This window comes from Haematobia irritans, chromosome 5 (genome assembly GCF_050003625.1).
Source record: "Haematobia irritans isolate KBUSLIRL chromosome 5, ASM5000362v1, whole genome shotgun sequence".
In the NCBI taxonomy this organism is placed as follows: Eukaryota; Metazoa; Arthropoda; class Insecta; order Diptera; family Muscidae; genus Haematobia; species Haematobia irritans.
Window position 1 is genome coordinate 169970082 of NC_134401.1, and position 19027 is coordinate 169989108.

Genomic DNA, 19027 nt, shown 5'->3' on the forward strand with positions numbered 1-19027 from the left:
ATGGAACAGAAAAAAAGTGTTCCCACCGTCACAATACTCTTGTTCGCACTTACCACCTCGCTGCTAATTCCCCAGATTTGGCACCTAATGACTTTAAATATTTTACAGGCCTCAAGAAAAAGTATTTTTCACACGAGTTAAAAAGGTGAAGCTGAGTTGGGCCGAGTGTGTCGGATTACTGACCAGCATCTCGAACACCTAAACTCTGGGGTCCCTACTGACTCGCTGTGGTCCTTACTGGCCTAAAGGGTGCCTACTGGGCCATTACATTACATTAGATTAATAATTCAAAGTATATTTTGAAAAGTCCCGGCTGCTTTTAGCTGAGTAAATAAATAAAAAATAAAAGGAGATATCCACTTCCATTCCATTTCCTTTTTGAACTTTTCTGTAACCAGCTGGGTTGCACAAATCACCCAAAAATTCACTACGGCGGAAATCAAAATAAGTGGAATCAATAGACTTATTATAATTTATTATTTTTTTAATTAAAAATGACGCAGTTTTAATAAAACTCATGTATTAAATATAAAACATTTCAAATTTTCTACGCGAGTACTTTTTTAACCGGAAATACACCCATCTTGAACATAATTCAACTTTCACCAAGACTTTTGCAAGTGAATTGATTTCACGAAAATCCCGGTGAAAGTGGATTTTAGGACACGAAAATCGTAGAATTGATTCATATTCACCTGGAAGTGGATTTGGGAACATGGGCATTTATACTAAAAAAAATAATCGCAATCAAAAATATTTCTCCTTTGTTGTAGGCTTATTACTTATAGGACCACCCTCGTACATAATTCAACAGTCCTAGTGTTTTAGAGAACATAAACACTTTTAGGTAAGTATAAAAATTTAAATGTCAACCTTTCCAATAACAGCCCCAAGACTATCCCGACTAAGACATAGCTTTGTCATAGCAAATATGAAACGAAAGATGTCTATGGCAACAGGACGCAACGAAGATTGGGTCAGTGTGGCTCTCAAATATCTTGCCGTTTGGATGGAAAAATATCAATAACATTTGTATAAGTGATAAATTTCTGAACATCGCAAAATTAATACAAAAATGATGACAGAAAATTAAAATTGCCGGAATAGCAATTTCTACTCATAGCCCTCTACACAATTTTATATTTGCTCTCACAATAAACAATAGCAGGGTTATATCTTAAATACTAAAGTATGTTATATTTGAGTCTCACAGAAGGGCTAATATGTGCTCTTTCAGTTTGCATAGAGAAAGAGCGCCCACAACCTCTCTCTTCTCTGTTATCACAAACAATTTACATACATATGTAAGTTGGTGGATTTTTACGAGTAACATTGATAAATGTGTTACATTCCTCTACAATATCTGTGCAAAATATATGTATGCATGTGACACTTAACCATATTTCTGTAAATATAAAAGAATTTGTTCTACTTTCCTTTCTTCTGGTATGGAATATCTCTCTATATTAAAGAATTTAAAGTCCCTTTCCATTGCTTTGTCTTTGTTATGATTTTCTTGCACAGTTTTTTATAAAAAAAATGCCATGGAAATAACATAGGCAACAAAATTTGTTTATTTTTCTATAGAACGATTTTTGGTAGAAGAAAAAAGTTTAGTTTTATTAATCTGACATTTGAATCAGACAAAATCAATTTTTCCGAATTTTCTTTATGGGAATCTAAAAATACATCATTTATTCTATCCCACAACAACTCTTTTGTCTTTATGTAATTAGTGTGTCTAGATTTTGTTGTGATTCTCATTTATTTTGGTGAATTTATGTCTCATTATGGAGAATGACCAAACGATAGAGACAACCAATTTAAATATCAGCACCGTTGGTTTACGACCCAAACACATTTATGGACTACGTACTGATGTTGTGGGCAACATACATTTCAATCTGCAACAGGAGGTCATTTATCCCGTCGAAGGTGTATTGGCCTTTCATGATTTTGTTGAGAATAAACAACGTTTCCTAAGGTCTGTATTGTTTCGATTGTGGATGACTGAATTGATGAAGAATTGCTTTGGTCAAGGTAAATAATTATGCACTTATATATTTTATGGTTATTATAGATTGCCTGAAGAAACAATACCTTTAATTATACAAATCAGTCCACATCGTAGACTTTTGGCTATTTTAGAAGAATTAAAGAGGTAAGTGTATAGGAATAAAAAGAGACAAGAATTTTAATAGAATGTAAGATCGTATGAGAAGATGGATTCAAACGCTACCATCGATATCGATATTTAGACAACCTCCTAGTAACCGTTCATTTAGTTTACGCTTTCTCCAAAGTTTTCGTCTATGAGGCAATGGTTTTTCAATAAGACACAAAAAGCCTAAAGAAGGGCTTATTTGTCTTTTTTTTTCTGATGCTGGTATGTCTTGGCACCCAGTTGATGTGCCCATAGGCTATAGCTGGCATTATAAACTCACAGCCGACATCGTCTTTCCGCTTCTATACTAACATTGAAACGATTGCTCCGGATGCTCACTGTTCTCAATCTAGTTATTGTTATGCTTGATTATCTCCTGAAACAGGCAGAAATATTTCCATCAATACATAGAGAAGCTAAACAAAGCTGAAAAAAAACTTTTTAGTGCTCAGTCGAAACTCGAATTGCAGAAATACTGACATGTGAAATTCATCTAAGGAGAGTATGTTAGGTTAGGTTAGTAAAGGTTAGGTGGCAACCCGATGTATCAGGCCCACATAGACTATTCAGTCAATTGTGATACCACATTGGTGAACTTCTCTCTTATCACTGAGTGCTGCCCGATTCCATGTTAAGCTCAATGACAAGGGACCTCCTTTTTATAGCCTAGTCCGAACGGCGTTCCACATTGCAGTGAAACCACTTAGAGAAGCTTTGAAACCCTCAGAAATGTCACCAGCATTACTGATGTGGGATAATCCACCACTGAAAAACTTTTTGGTGTTCGGTCGCAAGGCGGACATGCTAACCATTGCACCACGGTGGCACGGAAAGTATGTTAGAGGTGTTTAATATACTATCCGCAAATTTCTCAATTTAGTTTCTCTTAATCTATATCACCACATCACAAGAAATGAAGAGGATTCTCTTCATTGTCTCCAGCACTACAGAGAAAAGATTAACAGCTCAGACCAGGGATGGAAAATGCAGTACTATAGTACTTTGTTCAATACTTTTTCAACTTGGTCAGTACCGTGGTACAGCTTTGAGCCGATATCAGACTTATGGTACAATAGTTTTGACAAAATATTTTAATATTTTGAGAAAGTCTTTAAAAACTTATTTACTAATGCTCTTTTACAAATTTGTCACAACAGACAAGTTCATGCGCCAAGAAAAGTTCGATTTTGTAAAAGCCAGAGTAAAAAGCAAAACGATTTTCTATAGATAACTTTGTTAAAAATTTTTTTCTATAAAAAATTTTGTCAAATATTTATTTCTGTAGAAAATTTTGTCAAAATATTATTTCTATAGAAAATTTTGTCATAATATCATTTCTATAGAAAATTTGTCAACATTTTATTCTATAGAAAATTGTGTCAAAATTTTATTTCTATTGAAAATTTTAGCAAAATTTTATTTCTATAGAAAATTTTAGCAAAATTTTATTTCTATAGAAAATTTTGTCAAAATTTTATTTCTATAGAAAATTTTGTCAAAATTTTATTTTGTATAGAAAATGTTGTCAAAATTTTATTTCTATAGAAAATTTTGTCAAAATTTTATTTCTATAGAAAATTTTGTCAAAATTTTATTTCTATAGAAAATTTTAGCAAAATTTTATTTCTATAGAAAATTTTGTCAAAATTTTATTTCTATAGAAAATTTTGTCAAAATTTTATTTCTATAGTAAATTTTGTCAAAATTTTATTTCTATAGAAAATTAGTTTTCAACATTTTATTTCTATAGAAATTTTTGTCAAAATTTTATTTCTATAGAAAATTTTAGCAAAATTTTATTTCTATAGAAAATTGTGTCAAAATTTTATTTCTATTGAAAATTTTAGCAAAATTTTATTTCTATAGAAAATTTTATTTCTGTAGAAAATTTTGTCAAAATATTGTTTCTATAGAAAATTTTGTCATAATATCATTTCTATAGAAAAATTTGTCAAAATTGTATTCTATAGAAAATTTTGTCAAAATTTTATTTCTATAGAAAATTTTAGCAAAATTTTATTTCTATAGAAAATTTTAGCAAAATTTTATTTTTATAGAAATTTTTTTTCAACATTTTATAGAAAATTTTGTCAAAATTTTATTTCTATAGAAAATTTTGTCAAAATTTTATGTCTATACAAATTTTTGTCAAACTATTATTTCTATAGAAAATCATCACTGTGACTCCTTGAACTTATTGAGATGCTTTTTTTTTTGTTTTTATTCAGCTCCTCGTAGATATATTTCCAAATAACCAAAAAGCTTTCAATCTTTCCTTTTACATATCCTCATCCAACAGCAAAAATTCCAATGGCAAAAATGGAGGCATCAAATCCATCGCCATTTACGACTTACAAACTCTAAAGAAACGACGCACATTGGATCTACCAAATGGCTCAAAGACTGCTGCCATAAAACAAATTCTATTTACCGGAGACTCCAAAGGTCTGACGATACTAACCCAAGGCCCCGATGAAATGCTCTACATGATCCTATTGGATAAATTGGGAACTGTATTCGAAGGAAGACCATGTCCACCCAATGTTCGTTGTAGTGCCGATTGCATAGCTTGCAATCCTCAAGATACCAGTCTCTTGGCAGTTGGAGGCAATAATCTGCTGTTATTGCAAACAAAATCGGACAAGGGATTTAACACCACAAATAATCTAAAATCGAATTTCGTCACCACATCCATGGTGTTTTTAGCTATGGATCTCCTGATGGTTGGCACCGACTCAGATGAGCTGATACTTCTGGAAAATGGCGAATACAAACTAAGACAGAAGGCTAGCGAAGCTGAGGCATTTGATTTACTCATGGACCAAGAGGCTTTCGATCGCGAGCAAGAACAACGTCCTGCCACCACCACCGCCAAACTGAATGATACACGAGTCCTATGTATGACGGCATTTGGTCGAGGTTTTGCCTTTGCAATTTTCAATCAAGTGTTTGTCTTCGAACGAGTTTCGAAATTCAAATTCGAACGAAAGACCATACTCACAATTCCCATTACCATCTATGCTGAGCATTTGTATCAAATCACCAATTTGGCTGTGGATAGTAAGCAGGAGACTGTTATAGTTACCACATTGCATTCCCAGATATACGTAGGCGTGTTAATCGTCCCGGAGACATTAAAGGCCAAACAATTGAAATTTCAGCCAATGGGAGCTCTAATACACATAGGGGAAGTGGTGGACATATCTCTATGTTCCTGGAAACCCATAATAATGACGGCATGTATGCACTATAGATAAATGTAAGAGAATTTATGGCCATAGATCTAATGGTCATTGTTATTGTTTCTTTTTAGCCAAGGATCAGACAATACGCATTTGGAATTACGAGACAGAGATAGTGGAGTTGGTACGTAAATTCCAAGTGGATGTCAACATAGTGGAATTGAGTTCTACAGGTCTAATGGCTGCCATAGGATTCTCAGATCAACTACGTATTACCCAAATCTTTATGGAGGAATTAAATGTGAGTACCGCGGAGAAAAAAGTCCATCTATAACTGTCCATCTCTCTCTCGTTTTCCATAGATTGTAAAGACCTATAATTTTCCTCGTTGCAAAGATGTTAAATACTCCAATTATGGCCACTTAATGGCTGCCGCCTATGACAGCACTATTGCCATAACTTCAGTCTATAATCTGGAAATTTTGATTACTCTCAAAGGCCACAATGGTACCGTACTCTCTGTGGACTGGACAAAGAATGATAAATATCTGATATCAGGTGGTAATGAGGGAGCCATTTATCAATGGGATGTTGAGAACGGTAATCGTCTACAGGAAATCGTTCAGAAAGGCACAGAATATGTCTCAGTTTGCTCTACTTTCAATGATCCCCTATCCATTTTTGGAGTGACCAATACGGGGTTTCTTCGAGAGTTTCAAAATTCTGAAATTGTCCGTGAAGTTAACATTCCTTCCTCCAGCAAATGTAGGCTCACCGATGTGGCTTTGGCACGATCGGACACCATTATGTTTGTTGCAAATGAAGTTGGTGACTTGGTTAACATACAACTGCCTTTTTTGGATGCTGGAGGTGGAACATGTACAAGTTTTCGTTTCTTCATTTCATCGGTAAACAAATTGAGATTTTCCTACGATGGCACTCTGTTGATGACTGTCTCGAAAGCTGGAACCTTGGCTATATGGGTTCTGGAGAATATCGAAGGAAAGGTGGCTCCCATGGACCAGGATCTTTTAAAATCCCAAGAAGTCCTCATACCCCGAGCCATATTGGAGGAGAAAAATGAGCAAATAGTCAATCTGGAAATTCGATTAAAGCAACAGGCTGAGGAATTTCAATATCAACTGTCACAAAATGAAATATTCGATGGCCAGCAAATGGCTGAAGTTCATCGCACGTACTGTAATGCTCTAGAAGATCTGAAACGAACCAATAACGAGCTGGAGGAACGCCATGTTATGGAAATGAATCAAGTCACCTTTCAGATAAACGACTTGAAGGAGGAGCACAAGAAGCAATTGGACAATCTAGCCACCCAATACTCTGAACGAATGTTAATCGAATACCAGAAATTTACCAACCTCCGCGAGAATATGCTAGAGTTGCGGGAGAGCTATGAGGGGAAGCTTAAAAAATCTGCTGGGACTCTACAGGACACCGTCGAAGCTCTCGAGAGCGATTACAAAAAACAATTGGATGAACGCCGAGAATTGATACGAGAGCTGATGAAAGAAATGCAAGATAAAAAGACAGAGTTCGCGGACTACTGCAAGCAAGTCGAGACTGATAATGAGCGAGCTATGAGTGAAACCCAAGAGAAATACGAAAATAAGCTACTCACCGAGAGAGAAGCCACCGAATTATGGCGTGGCCGGGCCGGGGTGTTGCAGAAAAAGTATGAAAGTCTCAATAAGGATGTGGATAATTTACTTGAAGAAGTGGAAACTTTAAAGGATCAGCATACAAAATCCCAACGCAACATAGCCAAATTGAATCGCACTATTGAAGATTTGCAAAAGGATATAGCGGATCGTGACTACGCAATTAACACCAAGGAGAAGCGTATCCAAGAGCTGTTACACAAAAACCAGGAGCTGGATAAATACAAACAAGTGTTAAACCACAAAATCGCCGAACTGAAAGCCCAAATAGAGCCACGGGAATTTCAGATTAATGATAAGCGTAAACACATCTTGGAATTGGAAAACGAATTGGCCGGGCTTAATCAAAACAACGGCCAATTGGAATTGCAATTGAAGGAGTTGCGAGACAAATATCTCAGTAATGTGGCCGAATTAAAAATAGAACGCCACAGGGCTCGTGCTGGCCGTGAATGTATACAGAATTTGTGTAGTGAAATTTATCACGTTGCTGGATTGATGAATACCCCGGATAAGCTTAAGGCTGCAGTCCGTAAGCTCTTTCAGCGTCACGCCAATGATGATGAGCTGAAACGCTTTATATCTTTGGATGCCAATGTCCGTGATGAGTTTCAACGGCAACGTCAACAAATTGAGAAGGTTCTGAAAATCTACACTAAACGAGAGGAGGATAAAGGTCAAAAGAGAAAATATGATAAACTATTCAAAGAGAACGTTATACTCTTGGAGGAAATTGATAAAATGCGCGAAGAGAATAAAATTCTTCGAGCACAGGTTAAGCGACAAATGAGTTCAAAAAATGTCCTAAGGAAACCAGCTTCTTCCAATGTTGGTGGTAAATCGACTACAGTGCGTGTTGATGAGGTAAATGAGGGTAACTACAGTGACAATGCGACTGATTTCGATGAAGCGGTGCGTGATGAATTGTAAGGATCGTTATCGTTTGTTCATTGTGATGATAAAATGAAATTTTTCTTTATTTAAACACAATGATCATTTTTTGGATATATTGCAGCTTATCCGATGAGTATACGACCATTTGCTACTGTGTACATTTATTCTCAAATAGAAAAATTAATTTAAAAAATACATGAAAAACTTAATTTTTTTAGTGTACAAAAATACAATTAACTATAGAAAAAAAATTTTGACAAAATTTTCTATAGTAATAAATTGTTGACATTATCTATAGAAATAATATTTTGACAAAATATTCTATAGAAATAAAATTTTGTCAAAATTTTCTATAGAAATAATATTTTGACAAAATTTTCTATAGAAATAAAATTTTGACAAAATTTTCTATAGAATAAAAATTGGGAAAAATCTTCTATGGAAATGAAATTCTGACAAAAATTTCTATAGAAATAAAATTTTGACAAAATTTTCTATAGAAATAAAATTTTGACAAAATTTTCTATAGAAATAAAATTTTTTCAAAATTTTCTATAGAAATAAAATTTTGACAAAATTTTCTATAGAAATAAAATTCTGACATTTTATATAGAAATAATATTTTGACAAAATTTTCTATAGAAATAAAATTTTTACAAAATTTCCTATAGGAATAAAATTTTGACAAAAGTTTCTATAGAAATAAAATTTCGCAAAATAAGTTTTTTTTAGAAAATCTAAAAAAAAAATCCAAATCGGTCTAGATTTAAATATACGTATACTTTTATAATCGTCTTTAAATTTGATATTATGTAATTTTAGCACCTTTTGGCTTCGAAAAGTAGTTTTTAATACATTTTTAGTACTTCTTCGTCAACATCATTTATCATCCCTGGTTTTCATCATTCCTTTATCAGTCCCCTTTACTTGACCTGAGGAAATCTAAGTCTGGCAACACTACTTTTCTGCGGTTTGTTGACGTTTAAGTGGTCCTATTTTGGATAAATTTGTCGATTCCAAGCTTATAACTATAAATAAAGTAATGTTGCCCGGAGTTGGAGTGTTTGGAACGGGGGCAATTACAAAAGTTCTCGTCCCGATACTACGTGAAAAGGGATTCGAAATCAAAGCCGTTTGGGGCCGCACCTTAAAGGAAAGTGAAGAAGTCGCAACGGAATTGAATATTTCGTTTTACACCAATAAAATTGATGATGTACTTCTTCGTAAAGATGTCGATTTAGTTTTTATAGTCTGTCAACCTTATTTGCATGCTGAGATTTCCGTCAAAGCTTTGGGTATCGGAAAACATGTCGTCTGCGACAAACCCATGGGACTGAATCAGTCCGATGCTATGAAAATGGTTCGTGCCTCCCAATACTATCCCACCCTCATATCATTGGTTAACCATTCATTACGATTCCTACCCGGGTTCACACACATGAAACGGTGTTTAAATGAAGGACTAATAGGACCAATCAATGAAATTTCTTTAGTGGATATCCGAGTTCAATTGGGAAGCCTATTCCCGGACAAATTCGATTGGATGTGCGATGCTGCCATGGGCGGGGGAGCTTTGAATTTAGTTGGTAGTCATGTCATTGATTTGGTCAGCTTCCTATTACAACAACATGCCGTTCGAGTGCATGGCGTTGTGAAAGCCTATACAAAAACCACCAACAATGTAAATGGTATACGCCAAATATCTGCCCCAGACTTTTGCAATTTTCAAATGGAACTGGCCAATGGTACTCTCATAACAACATCCATTCACAGCCACACCGTACCGGCGAAGACATTTTCACAAGAAGTTCTCATTTGTGGTTCCCAAGGACATCTGGTGGTGAGAGGTGGCGATTTATTCATATTCAAAAACAAATCCGATGCTCCACAGACTGTGAAAGAAGAAGCAGTTTATGTGGATGTCCAGGATTTACATATTGCAACTTCAGATACATTACTGCCACGCCTTTACATCAAGGGTTTATGTAAAATGATTGGGGCACTCAAAGAGTCCTTTGCTGTCAAAGAATCTTCATGGGTTAAAGAGCCAGTGCAGGCAGCAGCTACATTTGAAGATGGCCTTTATGTTCAGGCTGTTTTGGAGGCTGTGCGTAAGTCCAGTGAGACTAAATCGTGGCAGAGAGTACAGATAACATCCGATACGCCTTCAAACCATGATCAGATTATGCGATTTGCTCGAATGTCCACTATGTAAACGAGGCTGCAAGGGAATGCGCTTTGTTATAGAATAGAAGCATTATTAGTATCCAGTTTTTACCGTTTTTGGTATTTTTTCTAATATATTTTACTTATCTGATAATTTAAAAAAAAAAGTTAATTTATATAATCGATTGCAATAAAACGAACAAAACATTTTTAAATGTTACCCACTAAACTGTTATTTTCTAAAAACAACAATTAAGGGACGTAGCTAAGGGATGCTGGTGACTAAGCCACCGCCAAAGAACTTATCAAAAATTTTTAATATATAAAAATTCCTGTATATATTGCCCTAACACATCTTCACAAATAGAACGATATCTGTAAAGATAGTCTTCGATTTGGAGATCAAGTCAAAAAACCCCTTAACTTGGTGGAAATATGATATAAGCCAACTGACAATGTTCCATACATTCATATTTTTTATTCCACATTCTTTATGACACATACATCTATTGCAAATCTTAGTATTTGTTAGCTTAAAAAATTATTATTTAAAAAAAATAAATACATCATATCTAGCAAACAAAAAAAAGAAACACATTACGTTACAGAAACGTTCACACGTAATTCTAAATGACTTTATCGAACGCCATATACTAGGCCTCTACGAGTATCTTACTCGGTTTTTCTTTAACTTTGCCAACCTTGGCATTTTCTTCATTATCGTCGCTGACCATTTCCTCCACTTCGGGTAAGTTATCACTTGGTACTTCAGGCAGTGATACGGCAACTTTAGAGTCTTCTTCAGCAGCTAGAGCATCAAGTTCTGCCAAGACATCATCTTCATCCTGTGATGTCAAAACATCTGTGAGAATAGAATCAATTTCTTGTTGTTTCTCGATACCCTCGCGAGTTTCGTCCATGATCTTTTCAATTTCATCAATATTCAAAATATCATGCATTTTCTTGAGAGCTACATTGCCTTGTTTGAGACCTTCTATTACTTGGACTTCCACTTGAGCAAATTCAATGTCAGCAGCCATTTTTTCCAAATTCTCCAGTTGTTTGTCTGTATTGATTAGCATCGATTCCTGGTATTTTTTCTTGCGAAGCAAAAGCTTTGCTCGTCTACGAGATAAATAAGATATTAATATTAATGCTGCAGGAATAATATTATAAATGTATATAGAATAATTTGAGTACTTGACTTTATAAGTATAATAATAATTACTCAGGATTTATCATAAGTAATATAAATTAATTGGCCTTATAGGCTTTGCATTACAAACATTTTTTGAAATAAATAATAAATAATAATAAAATTTATTTAACTTACTCCTTTCTTCCCTGGGCCAAGCATTTCTTGGCCAACTGTCTATCACTTTCCAAAGATAATTCGATACGTTTTTGGTATTGTTTTAGACGATCTCTTTGTTGTTTCAATTGCTGTATGATAGGATTTTAAACAACATTTAATTTTCAATTAAAATTTTGATTCACTCACCAAAACAGCTTTATCTTGCTCTGTAACACGACTTGGTTTTTTACTTTTCGTAAAAAGACTACCCATTTTCAATTGTGTCTTTTGTAAATGTTTCTTGCTCAGTAAATTTTATGTTTTCCCAGTGTCGACTTGTTGAATATTGTAAATTTTTTCTAAAACATAGAAACGACTACGTCTTCAGCAAAAATAAAAAATGAAATATTTACATTACTCACCTTGTCAACAAAGAACAGCTGTAGACGTTTGCTGACAATATGGCAGCTCTCTTCAAATCTGACGTTTAATACCCTACATTAATACAAAATAAACTTTAGCACTTTAATGTCCTCGGGTATTTGAATGAAGAATTAAGGTTGTGCAATTAAATCAGCACATGATGAACAGATGATTAAGTGTGTAAATCATAGACCAAGGAAGGTATAGACAACGAAAGTGAATTCACAGCGCTGTAGTTTGTCTGCACACCGTAGATGGCTCTTTTTCGTCTGCAATTGAGTGATTTTTTAATTTGGCTTTAATTTGTTTTCTTTCCTTTGTTCTCTCGTTGAAACACCAAATATTGTGAAAGTTTATAAAATACTATTCATCCACACCTTTTTTGTAATGCAAATTGACTGATTTGTACGGTAATTCTCGTTTTTCAAAAAGAAATTGAGTCACTTGACTGCGCAATTGAGTGGAGTGACTGCGCACTGCAAATAAACAAAACCATGGTGAATTATCAAGATATGTCTCTATATTTTCTTGGTCTATGGTGTAAATATAATCATAGCGATAGGCGAAAACCTGTTTACGTGTATTTCTTATGGGTAGACCAAAACCCGCGACGGCGTGTCACCAAATTAAAATCTATTCTAACTCCTTGGGGGAAATGGTATAGTGTTGCCATCGCTTATCAAATTTTACTAGGCATTTTATTTAATTATTTATTTATTCAACAACGTAATATAAAAAGGAAACAGGCCAAATAAAACTATATTACATCTCATAACACTGATTAAAAGAAAAACAACTTTTTTGGCATTGTGGTTGCCTATCCACGTGGACAATCTTTTATGTTCAAATAACTCAACAAAAAACAAGTCATTACAAGTTTTTATTCACAGACTGTTTCTGTATGTCAAACGAGCTCTATCGATCGACCAAAATGCATAAAAACAGCTGATTTTTGGTTATAAATTCAGCTGTTTGTTTCCATTTCAGTCGTTCGATAGAGCTCGATCGACATACTGAAACAAGGTTGTCAACTTCAATGTTTAATATAGAAAAAGTATTACAGCAAAAACACTTGGAAACATGAAAAAAGGAAATATTTACCGGCAAGCTTATAGTATTAGTCGTCGCGAAAAAAGATAAATGCAACTATCGAAAAAGAGGGATATCGTGCATAATTTGAATGAATAACATAATTTATTATTTTTTATCCTTAAGGCCGGTATGCACCTCTAGCGAAAAATTTCATTCCCATAAGAAATGCATTGCTATTTATGCTAACGAAATTTTCGGTAGCGTTCAATTTCGTAAGGTGGTACGCACCTCTAATGAAAATAGCAGGGTTGTCAAAAGCATATTTTGGCAGCAAACATTTAATTTATTACAATCATTGTGTGCGTAAATGTTTTAAAAGGTCTGTAAATAATAAACAATTTATTTGAGGAATATTTGGAACATATATTAACAATTTTTAAAAGCGATTAGCTGGTTTAAAATTTGTGTACACAGCCCTGTTTTTTTTGTTGTAGACTTAAATAAATATTTGCTACCGAAAATTTCGCTAGAGGTGCATACCGGCCTTTAAATGAATTCAGAATAATTCGTGTCAAGTTATTAGTAATATGGCAACTATCTTTTTGAGTTTGTTGTCAGCTGATAGTTTTACACAGTAGTTTTGTCATGTTTGGGTCTGCTGCGTAGTCCATTCTTCACCGATAACATGCCTTCATTGAAGACGAGCGCCTATAATATTCTCCTAACGAAACGTATGTAGGGTACTGTCAAGTCGTTACTTAAGAGGCAGAAATACCTTTTAATCTATGTAGTTAAGAGTGGAATAGGCAAAGATACTTAGCTAATCTCAATTGAAAGAGAAAGGTAGCTGGTTTAGAATTAGCAAAATGATACGAACTTTAATTTTAAAGCCTATAGTTCTCAATCAATTGTTGAATCGTATGGTCTCAAGAATGGTAAGAATATAAACAAATCACTTATCATTTTTTCTTTTCTATATTTTTCATTAATTTCGTTTTCTATATTTTTCAGTCACCACAAGTCAAAGTTCAAATAAAACAAGGTGTCATTATTGGCCAAGAAAAGCATTTACCCAATGGAAATCTATATCAAAGCTTTCAAGGCATTCCTTATGCAGTTCCACCAGTTGGTGATTTAAGATTTAGAGTAAGTCCGCAATTTAGGAATAATTTTGAAAATATTTTCAAATATTTATTTTTTTGCAGTCTCCTCTGCCCTTTGAACGGTTTGATGTAGCTGAATTAGATTGTCTTAAGGAACGTGACGTTTGTCACCATCGGGATCCTTTCACGGGTGATATTATTGGCTCTGAAAATTGTCTATTTTTAAATGTTTATGTCCCAAAGAATGCTTCCAAGTCGAAAGGCCCACTACCAGTTATGGTATGGATTCATGGCGGAGGTTTCACATTTGGCAATGGTAACAGTGATTAGTAAGTATTAAAATAGATCTTCGGAATAGGGATTATTTAGAAAAATATGATTAAATGGGTTAAGCGATATGGATTTCAATTTGTGAATTCCAGAAAACAATGGTCGTCACCTTTCTAGCCAATTCAACTGTCTTGTACAGCACAACATTTCCTGCAGAAAATGCAGGATAAACGCCTTTTAAAACGGTCCTAACCAACACGAGTATGAAATTGAGCGCTTAGAAAGTCAAACATTTCCTGCAGGATAAACGCCTGTTAAAACAGTGCTAACCAATACGTGTATGAATTTGGATTTTCGATACTTCTGGACGAGAACGGTTAAACAAAATTTGGAGTGTATCTGTTCTTTGATTTTTTTACAAATTTTATTTTACAAAATTCAAACAAAAGGCAATTGGCATCACATACCCTGGGGGAGGTCCAATCGGATGATCGCGTTGCTTAGACCCTATATAAATCTTCACACAATATTAGAAAATACCCATTGATATATACTTCAATTTTCAAACTTTCTTCAGTTATTTGCCTCTGTCCTTACTACAGGAAGATGTTATTGTGGTTACATTTAATTATAGACTGGGAGTCTTGGGTTTTTTATGTTTGCCTGAGGAAGGTATATGGGGCAATGCAGGTCTAAAGGATCAGGTAAAATTTGTCCAGAAGTTGTGTATATACAATAAAACAATTTTCTTTTAATTTCAAACAGCGCCTAGCGTTGGAATGGGTAAATGAAAATATTCACAATTTCAATGGAGATCCAAATAATGTGACTCTGTTTGGAGAATCTGCCGGCGCAGCATCTGTTCATTTGCATATGTATTCTAAGCATGCCCATAAACTTTTCCACAAAACTATAATGCAAAGTGGAACTGCCAATATGGAATGGGTATTTCAAACAAATCCTGCCTACAAAACACGAAAATTAGCCGAACTTCTGGGATATACAGAGACCAATAATACCAAGGGTTTACTGAAATTCTTACAATCTCCTGAAATCACCGCACTCCATATACTATCGAAAATGTTGAATGTCCTGACACGAGAAGAGAGAAGACGTGAGCTTCCCTTACCCTTTAAGCCAGTAATTGAAGATAGTCAAAGTCCCGATAGTTTTATTGATCAACCCATATTGGAGAAACTTAAAAATCAACCAAATAGTATTGCTTTGCCCTCTATAATGGGCTATAATTCAGCCGAAGGCATTGGTATGATGGTTAACGCTCTCAGAAAACTGGATGATTATGATCGGGATTTTAAACGTATGGTTCCCCGCAACATTCCCTTGGATCCTTATCATGCAGATATGGAAGAAATTGGTAAACAAATGCGTCAGTTCTATATGAATGGTCAACGCTTGACCCCAAAACGATTTAATGAATTGGCAAATATTTTAACGGATTTTCATTTTTCTGTGGACATGCAAAACGCTGCCGAATGGCAGACACGTTATCAACCTCGATCACCAGTATATTTCTATCAGTTTGATTATGTGGGTGGACGTAATCTATATAAAGTTATGCTGCAAATGGATAAACTACGAGGAGCCTCTCATGGTGATGAATTATTTTATTTATTTCAAATGGCTGGAAATGAAGATATGGGCAATGCAAAAGATCAAAAGGTTACCAAACAATTAAGTACACTGTGGACTAACTTTGCTAAATATAGTAATCCAACTCCCAGTAATCCGAAAGTGGATTCTTTTATTAATTGCAATTGGCAGCCAGTAAGAAACCCATCATCGGAGGATGATACATTCACATTAGATTATTTATGTATTGATGGCAAAGGATGTGAAATGAAGACCAATCCTGATAAGGAAAGAATTGAATTTTGGCGTAACATTTATCAAAAATTTTCGCAACCCTTAGACTATTCTAGATTAAGTGCCAAGTTATAAAGTAAATTGTACATAAATCATTTTTTTCTGTTAGATTTTCCATGAAAATAAAGTTTTAAAAACCCATTTTGAATGGACATTGGGTAATAAGAGCAAAGTTTTATCCATTTTATTTTGAGAATAACGATTAGTTAGGCGGATGGACAGCCGGACCAATAAACTAGTAAATAATGGGAAAAGTTAAAATGGCAACTACAAACAGTCCCAAACAAGAAATGTTCTACAGGCAATAGCTTCAAAGGAGATAATCGTCTTTTGTTAGGATATTACACAGCATGGAATGTTATTCGCTTCTCCAAGCAGTCGATATCAATTACAAATTGTGAATCTCGGATGGGACTGTCTTTGTAACACATTCGTCGGTTGGCACCCAACTATCCCTCAACTATCGCAAAGATTCATGCAAGGTATGCGGCATTCTAAGAATATGCAATTCGGAATTTTGATTTGTTGGACCACTATAGGTACATTGCAATTCTTCGAGGTAAATTTTTAAACTTTTTCCTCCTGAGGTGGTCTCTTTTAAAGTCACTAAATAACCCATTCCATTTGTCCGTCAGTCAAACCAGTAAACATTGGATATATAACATTTCGATAAGAGTGTTTTCCAAAAACTGTATCCAGAAATATGGAAAGTGTTCCTGGAAAAAAGTTTGACACTTATTTTGGGCAACCTACCCGACAAACTACCAGATCACTCTAGACGCACCCTACACACAAAAATTTTTTTTTTTTGATTTCAATCACGAAAATCGCGGATTCAACCATTTTTTTAATTGAAATGTCTTCAATCACGAAAATGATAGTATCAATCACCCATTATGATTGAAAACCAACACGATTTTCAATTAAAAATTTAATTGACTTTTGTCACGGAATCAATTAATTGTGTGATTGAATCAATTAAAAACGTGATTGATTTTTAACATAAAATTCAATCACAGTTTTAATTGAATCAATTAAAATTTTAATTAATTTCGCGACAAAAATCAATCAACTATTTGATTCATTCATTTAAATAATTAATTGAAATTGGCTATAAATTTCTATCAAAATTTTTTTTTCTTTTGAAATAAAAGAAAGTATGTGTTTCTTATAAAACATATTTAATATTTTATTATTTTTTGAATTATGCAATAGACAAATAAATTTGGTTCTTGTCATTTGTATTTTGTTCTAACATAACTTACAAATACAACTACTATCAATAACAACTATAGGGTGAAAAAATAAATTATATAAATCATTATCTTCCTTATAATAATAACCATGTTAACTTTGTTAAACATTTATAATCTTCTTTTGCAGTTGTAGTCTTTTAGCATAAAAATGTGTATTAAGGAGCTCGGTAATTTAATTTTAGTAACAATTCCTTTCCAAAATTTCCACACATTAAAATCGTCTATTAAAATTTGAACCAATCAAAGACAAAAATAATGGGAAAGCAATGTAATATTTGGTATTATATTGATGATACTTTGCAAATTCTGGAAATAGAAAAAATATAAAAATATAAATCCAAAAGAAAGAACTTTTTTACCATTACATAATTCAGCTCATTAGTTTATATACCAGATATACTGCTCTCTACTTGGGTTCAAACTGAAAAAGGCAGGTAAAACAAAAATGCAATTTAATGCCAACGCTACTTCGCAACTTCAAGGTGAATCTTCCAACAAACCCATACCGCTCTTGGTTTTAAGAAAACTAGGAGTGAAAAAAATTATAATTTTAAAAGATCAATACGGTACCCACTTTTTATTGCAAACATATTATTATATATTTGATAAAATGATGGAGTTGATGGGACTGATTGGTCAATTTCACGAAATAAAATTGGTCACTAAAAGAAATGAATAAAAAATATATTATTTTAGTCCGTTTAAGGTAAACAGGCTTCAATGGAAAACGCTATTCACATTTCACAATTTCTTACCTTCAATAAGCGTAGATTGTTTTCCATTTTTACAATACCACAAAACACAAACACAGGTAATTTCAAATGCGTTCTGTCATATATTTTTTTCAAACCTTTACCACGTGGCCGTTTGTTGTTGCACACTTTATTTATTTCAACCCTTTGCTATGATTTGTTGTTGCGTTCAAAATATTTATGCACACATTTTGAATGCAGCAGACAGAATGTCGCCAATCATGTTTTTCAATTTACGCGAAAAACAAAAACCCAACCGTTCGTTACGAGTTACTTCCACAGACTGATCTCTCCATCATACATTGTTGAATAAATACCCATTCTCTTGTTCTCTTTTCGCTCTTTCCATTGCTCAAAATTATTCAGTTTCAATCACAAAGGTGATTGAATCAATCACATGTGTAATTGGAAACGGAAAAATTTCAATCACGTTTGTAATTGAAAATTATTTCCGAATTGATTAACAAATTGATTGAATCAATTAATATTTTAATTGGAAACGTAACAAATATCAATAATTTTTCAATTGGTTTTTATTCGTATTTGATTAAATAATTAATTGAATCAATTAACATATTAATTGAATCCGTTTCCAAATTCAATTAAGTGTTTAATTGAAAAAATTTTGGTGATAATTTTTTGTGTGTATACACAAAAAAATTCTGATTCAATCACGAAATTAATTAATCCAAATAATTTTTTAATTGAAATGTCTTCAATCACGAAAATGATAACATCAATCAATTTTAATTAGAAATTAAAAAAAAAAAACTTGATTAAAAAATTAATTGATTTCATTAGCAAATAGCAATTATATTTTTAATTGATTCAATTAAAAATTTAATTTATGTTGAATGCAAAACTCAATTTTTTAATTAAAAAAAAAAAACTATTTTAAATTACTTTCTTAACTGACATTCCGAGTTTA

The 19027-nt window shown here is 33.5% G+C and overlaps 4 protein-coding genes across 4 annotated transcripts; 3 read left to right on the forward strand and 1 right to left on the reverse strand.

Annotated features, from left to right (window-relative positions):
- Window positions 1-1607: 1607 nt before the first annotated feature.
- tous (testes of unusual size) lies at window positions 1608-8123 on the forward strand. Its single transcript, XM_075310850.1, has 5 exons — window positions 1608-1984; window positions 2081-2161; window positions 4464-5404; window positions 5478-5647; window positions 5709-8123. The coding sequence occupies exons 1-5, from the start codon at window positions 1791-1793 to the stop codon at window positions 7953-7955; spliced, it is 3633 nt and encodes a 1210-aa protein (XP_075166965.1). The 5' UTR covers window positions 1608-1790; the 3' UTR covers window positions 7956-8123.
- A 752-nt stretch (window positions 8124-8875) lies between these two features.
- On the forward strand, window positions 8876-10314 carry LOC142238300 (glucose-fructose oxidoreductase domain-containing protein 1). Its single transcript, XM_075309905.1, has one exon. The coding sequence runs from the start codon at window positions 8962-8964 to the stop codon at window positions 10132-10134; it is 1173 nt and encodes a 390-aa protein (XP_075166020.1). The 5' UTR covers window positions 8876-8961; the 3' UTR covers window positions 10135-10314.
- A 229-nt stretch (window positions 10315-10543) lies between these two features.
- Vps20 (vacuolar protein sorting 20) lies at window positions 10544-11784 on the reverse strand. The gene is made up of 3 exons (XM_075309906.1): window positions 11587-11784; window positions 11419-11528; window positions 10544-11210 (listed from the first exon to the last, which is right to left on the reverse strand). Exons 1-3 carry the CDS (start codon window positions 11650-11652, stop codon window positions 10739-10741), a joined length of 648 nt encoding a protein of 215 aa, XP_075166021.1. The 5' UTR covers window positions 11653-11784; the 3' UTR covers window positions 10544-10738.
- A 1720-nt stretch (window positions 11785-13504) lies between these two features.
- clt (cricklet) lies at window positions 13505-16263 on the forward strand. The gene is made up of 5 exons (XM_075309472.1): window positions 13505-13769; window positions 13846-13980; window positions 14040-14266; window positions 14785-14911; window positions 14973-16263. Exons 1-5 carry the CDS (start codon window positions 13701-13703, stop codon window positions 16164-16166), a joined length of 1752 nt encoding a protein of 583 aa, XP_075165587.1. The 5' UTR covers window positions 13505-13700; the 3' UTR covers window positions 16167-16263.
- Window positions 16264-19027: the final 2764 nt, after the last annotated feature.

Bases quoted from the DNA above. Each gene is read 5' to 3' on its own strand.
- LOC142238300 (XM_075309905.1), top strand. From the start codon at position 8,962: ATGTTGCCCGGAGTTGGAGTGTTTGGAACGGGGGCAATTACAAAAGTT.
- Vps20 (XM_075309906.1), bottom strand. From the start codon at position 11,652: ATGGGTAGTCTTTTTACGAAAAGTAAAAAACCAAGTCGTGTTACAGAG. The intron at 11,529-11,586 runs GTGAGTGAATCA...CCTATCATACAG, and splicing joins AGCAAGATAAAGCTGTTTTG to CAATTGAAACAACAAAGAGA. The intron at 11,211-11,418 runs GTAAGTTAAATA...TTTATCTCGTAG, and splicing joins TTGGCCCAGGGAAGAAAGGA to ACGAGCAAAGCTTTTGCTTC.
- tous (XM_075310850.1), top strand. From the start codon at position 1,791: ATGGAGAATGACCAAACGATAGAGACAACCAATTTAAATATCAGCACC. The intron at 5,405-5,477 runs GTATGCACTATA...GTTTCTTTTTAG, and splicing joins ACCCATAATAATGACGGCAT to CCAAGGATCAGACAATACGC. The intron at 5,648-5,708 runs GTGAGTACCGCG...CGTTTTCCATAG, and splicing joins TCTTTATGGAGGAATTAAAT to ATTGTAAAGACCTATAATTT.
- clt (XM_075309472.1), top strand. From the start codon at position 13,701: ATGATACGAACTTTAATTTTAAAGCCTATAGTTCTCAATCAATTGTTG. The intron at 13,770-13,845 runs GTAAGAATATAA...TATATTTTTCAG, and splicing joins ATCGTATGGTCTCAAGAATG to TCACCACAAGTCAAAGTTCA. The intron at 14,267-14,784 runs GTAAGTATTAAA...AACTTTCTTCAG, and splicing joins GGCAATGGTAACAGTGATTA to TTATTTGCCTCTGTCCTTAC.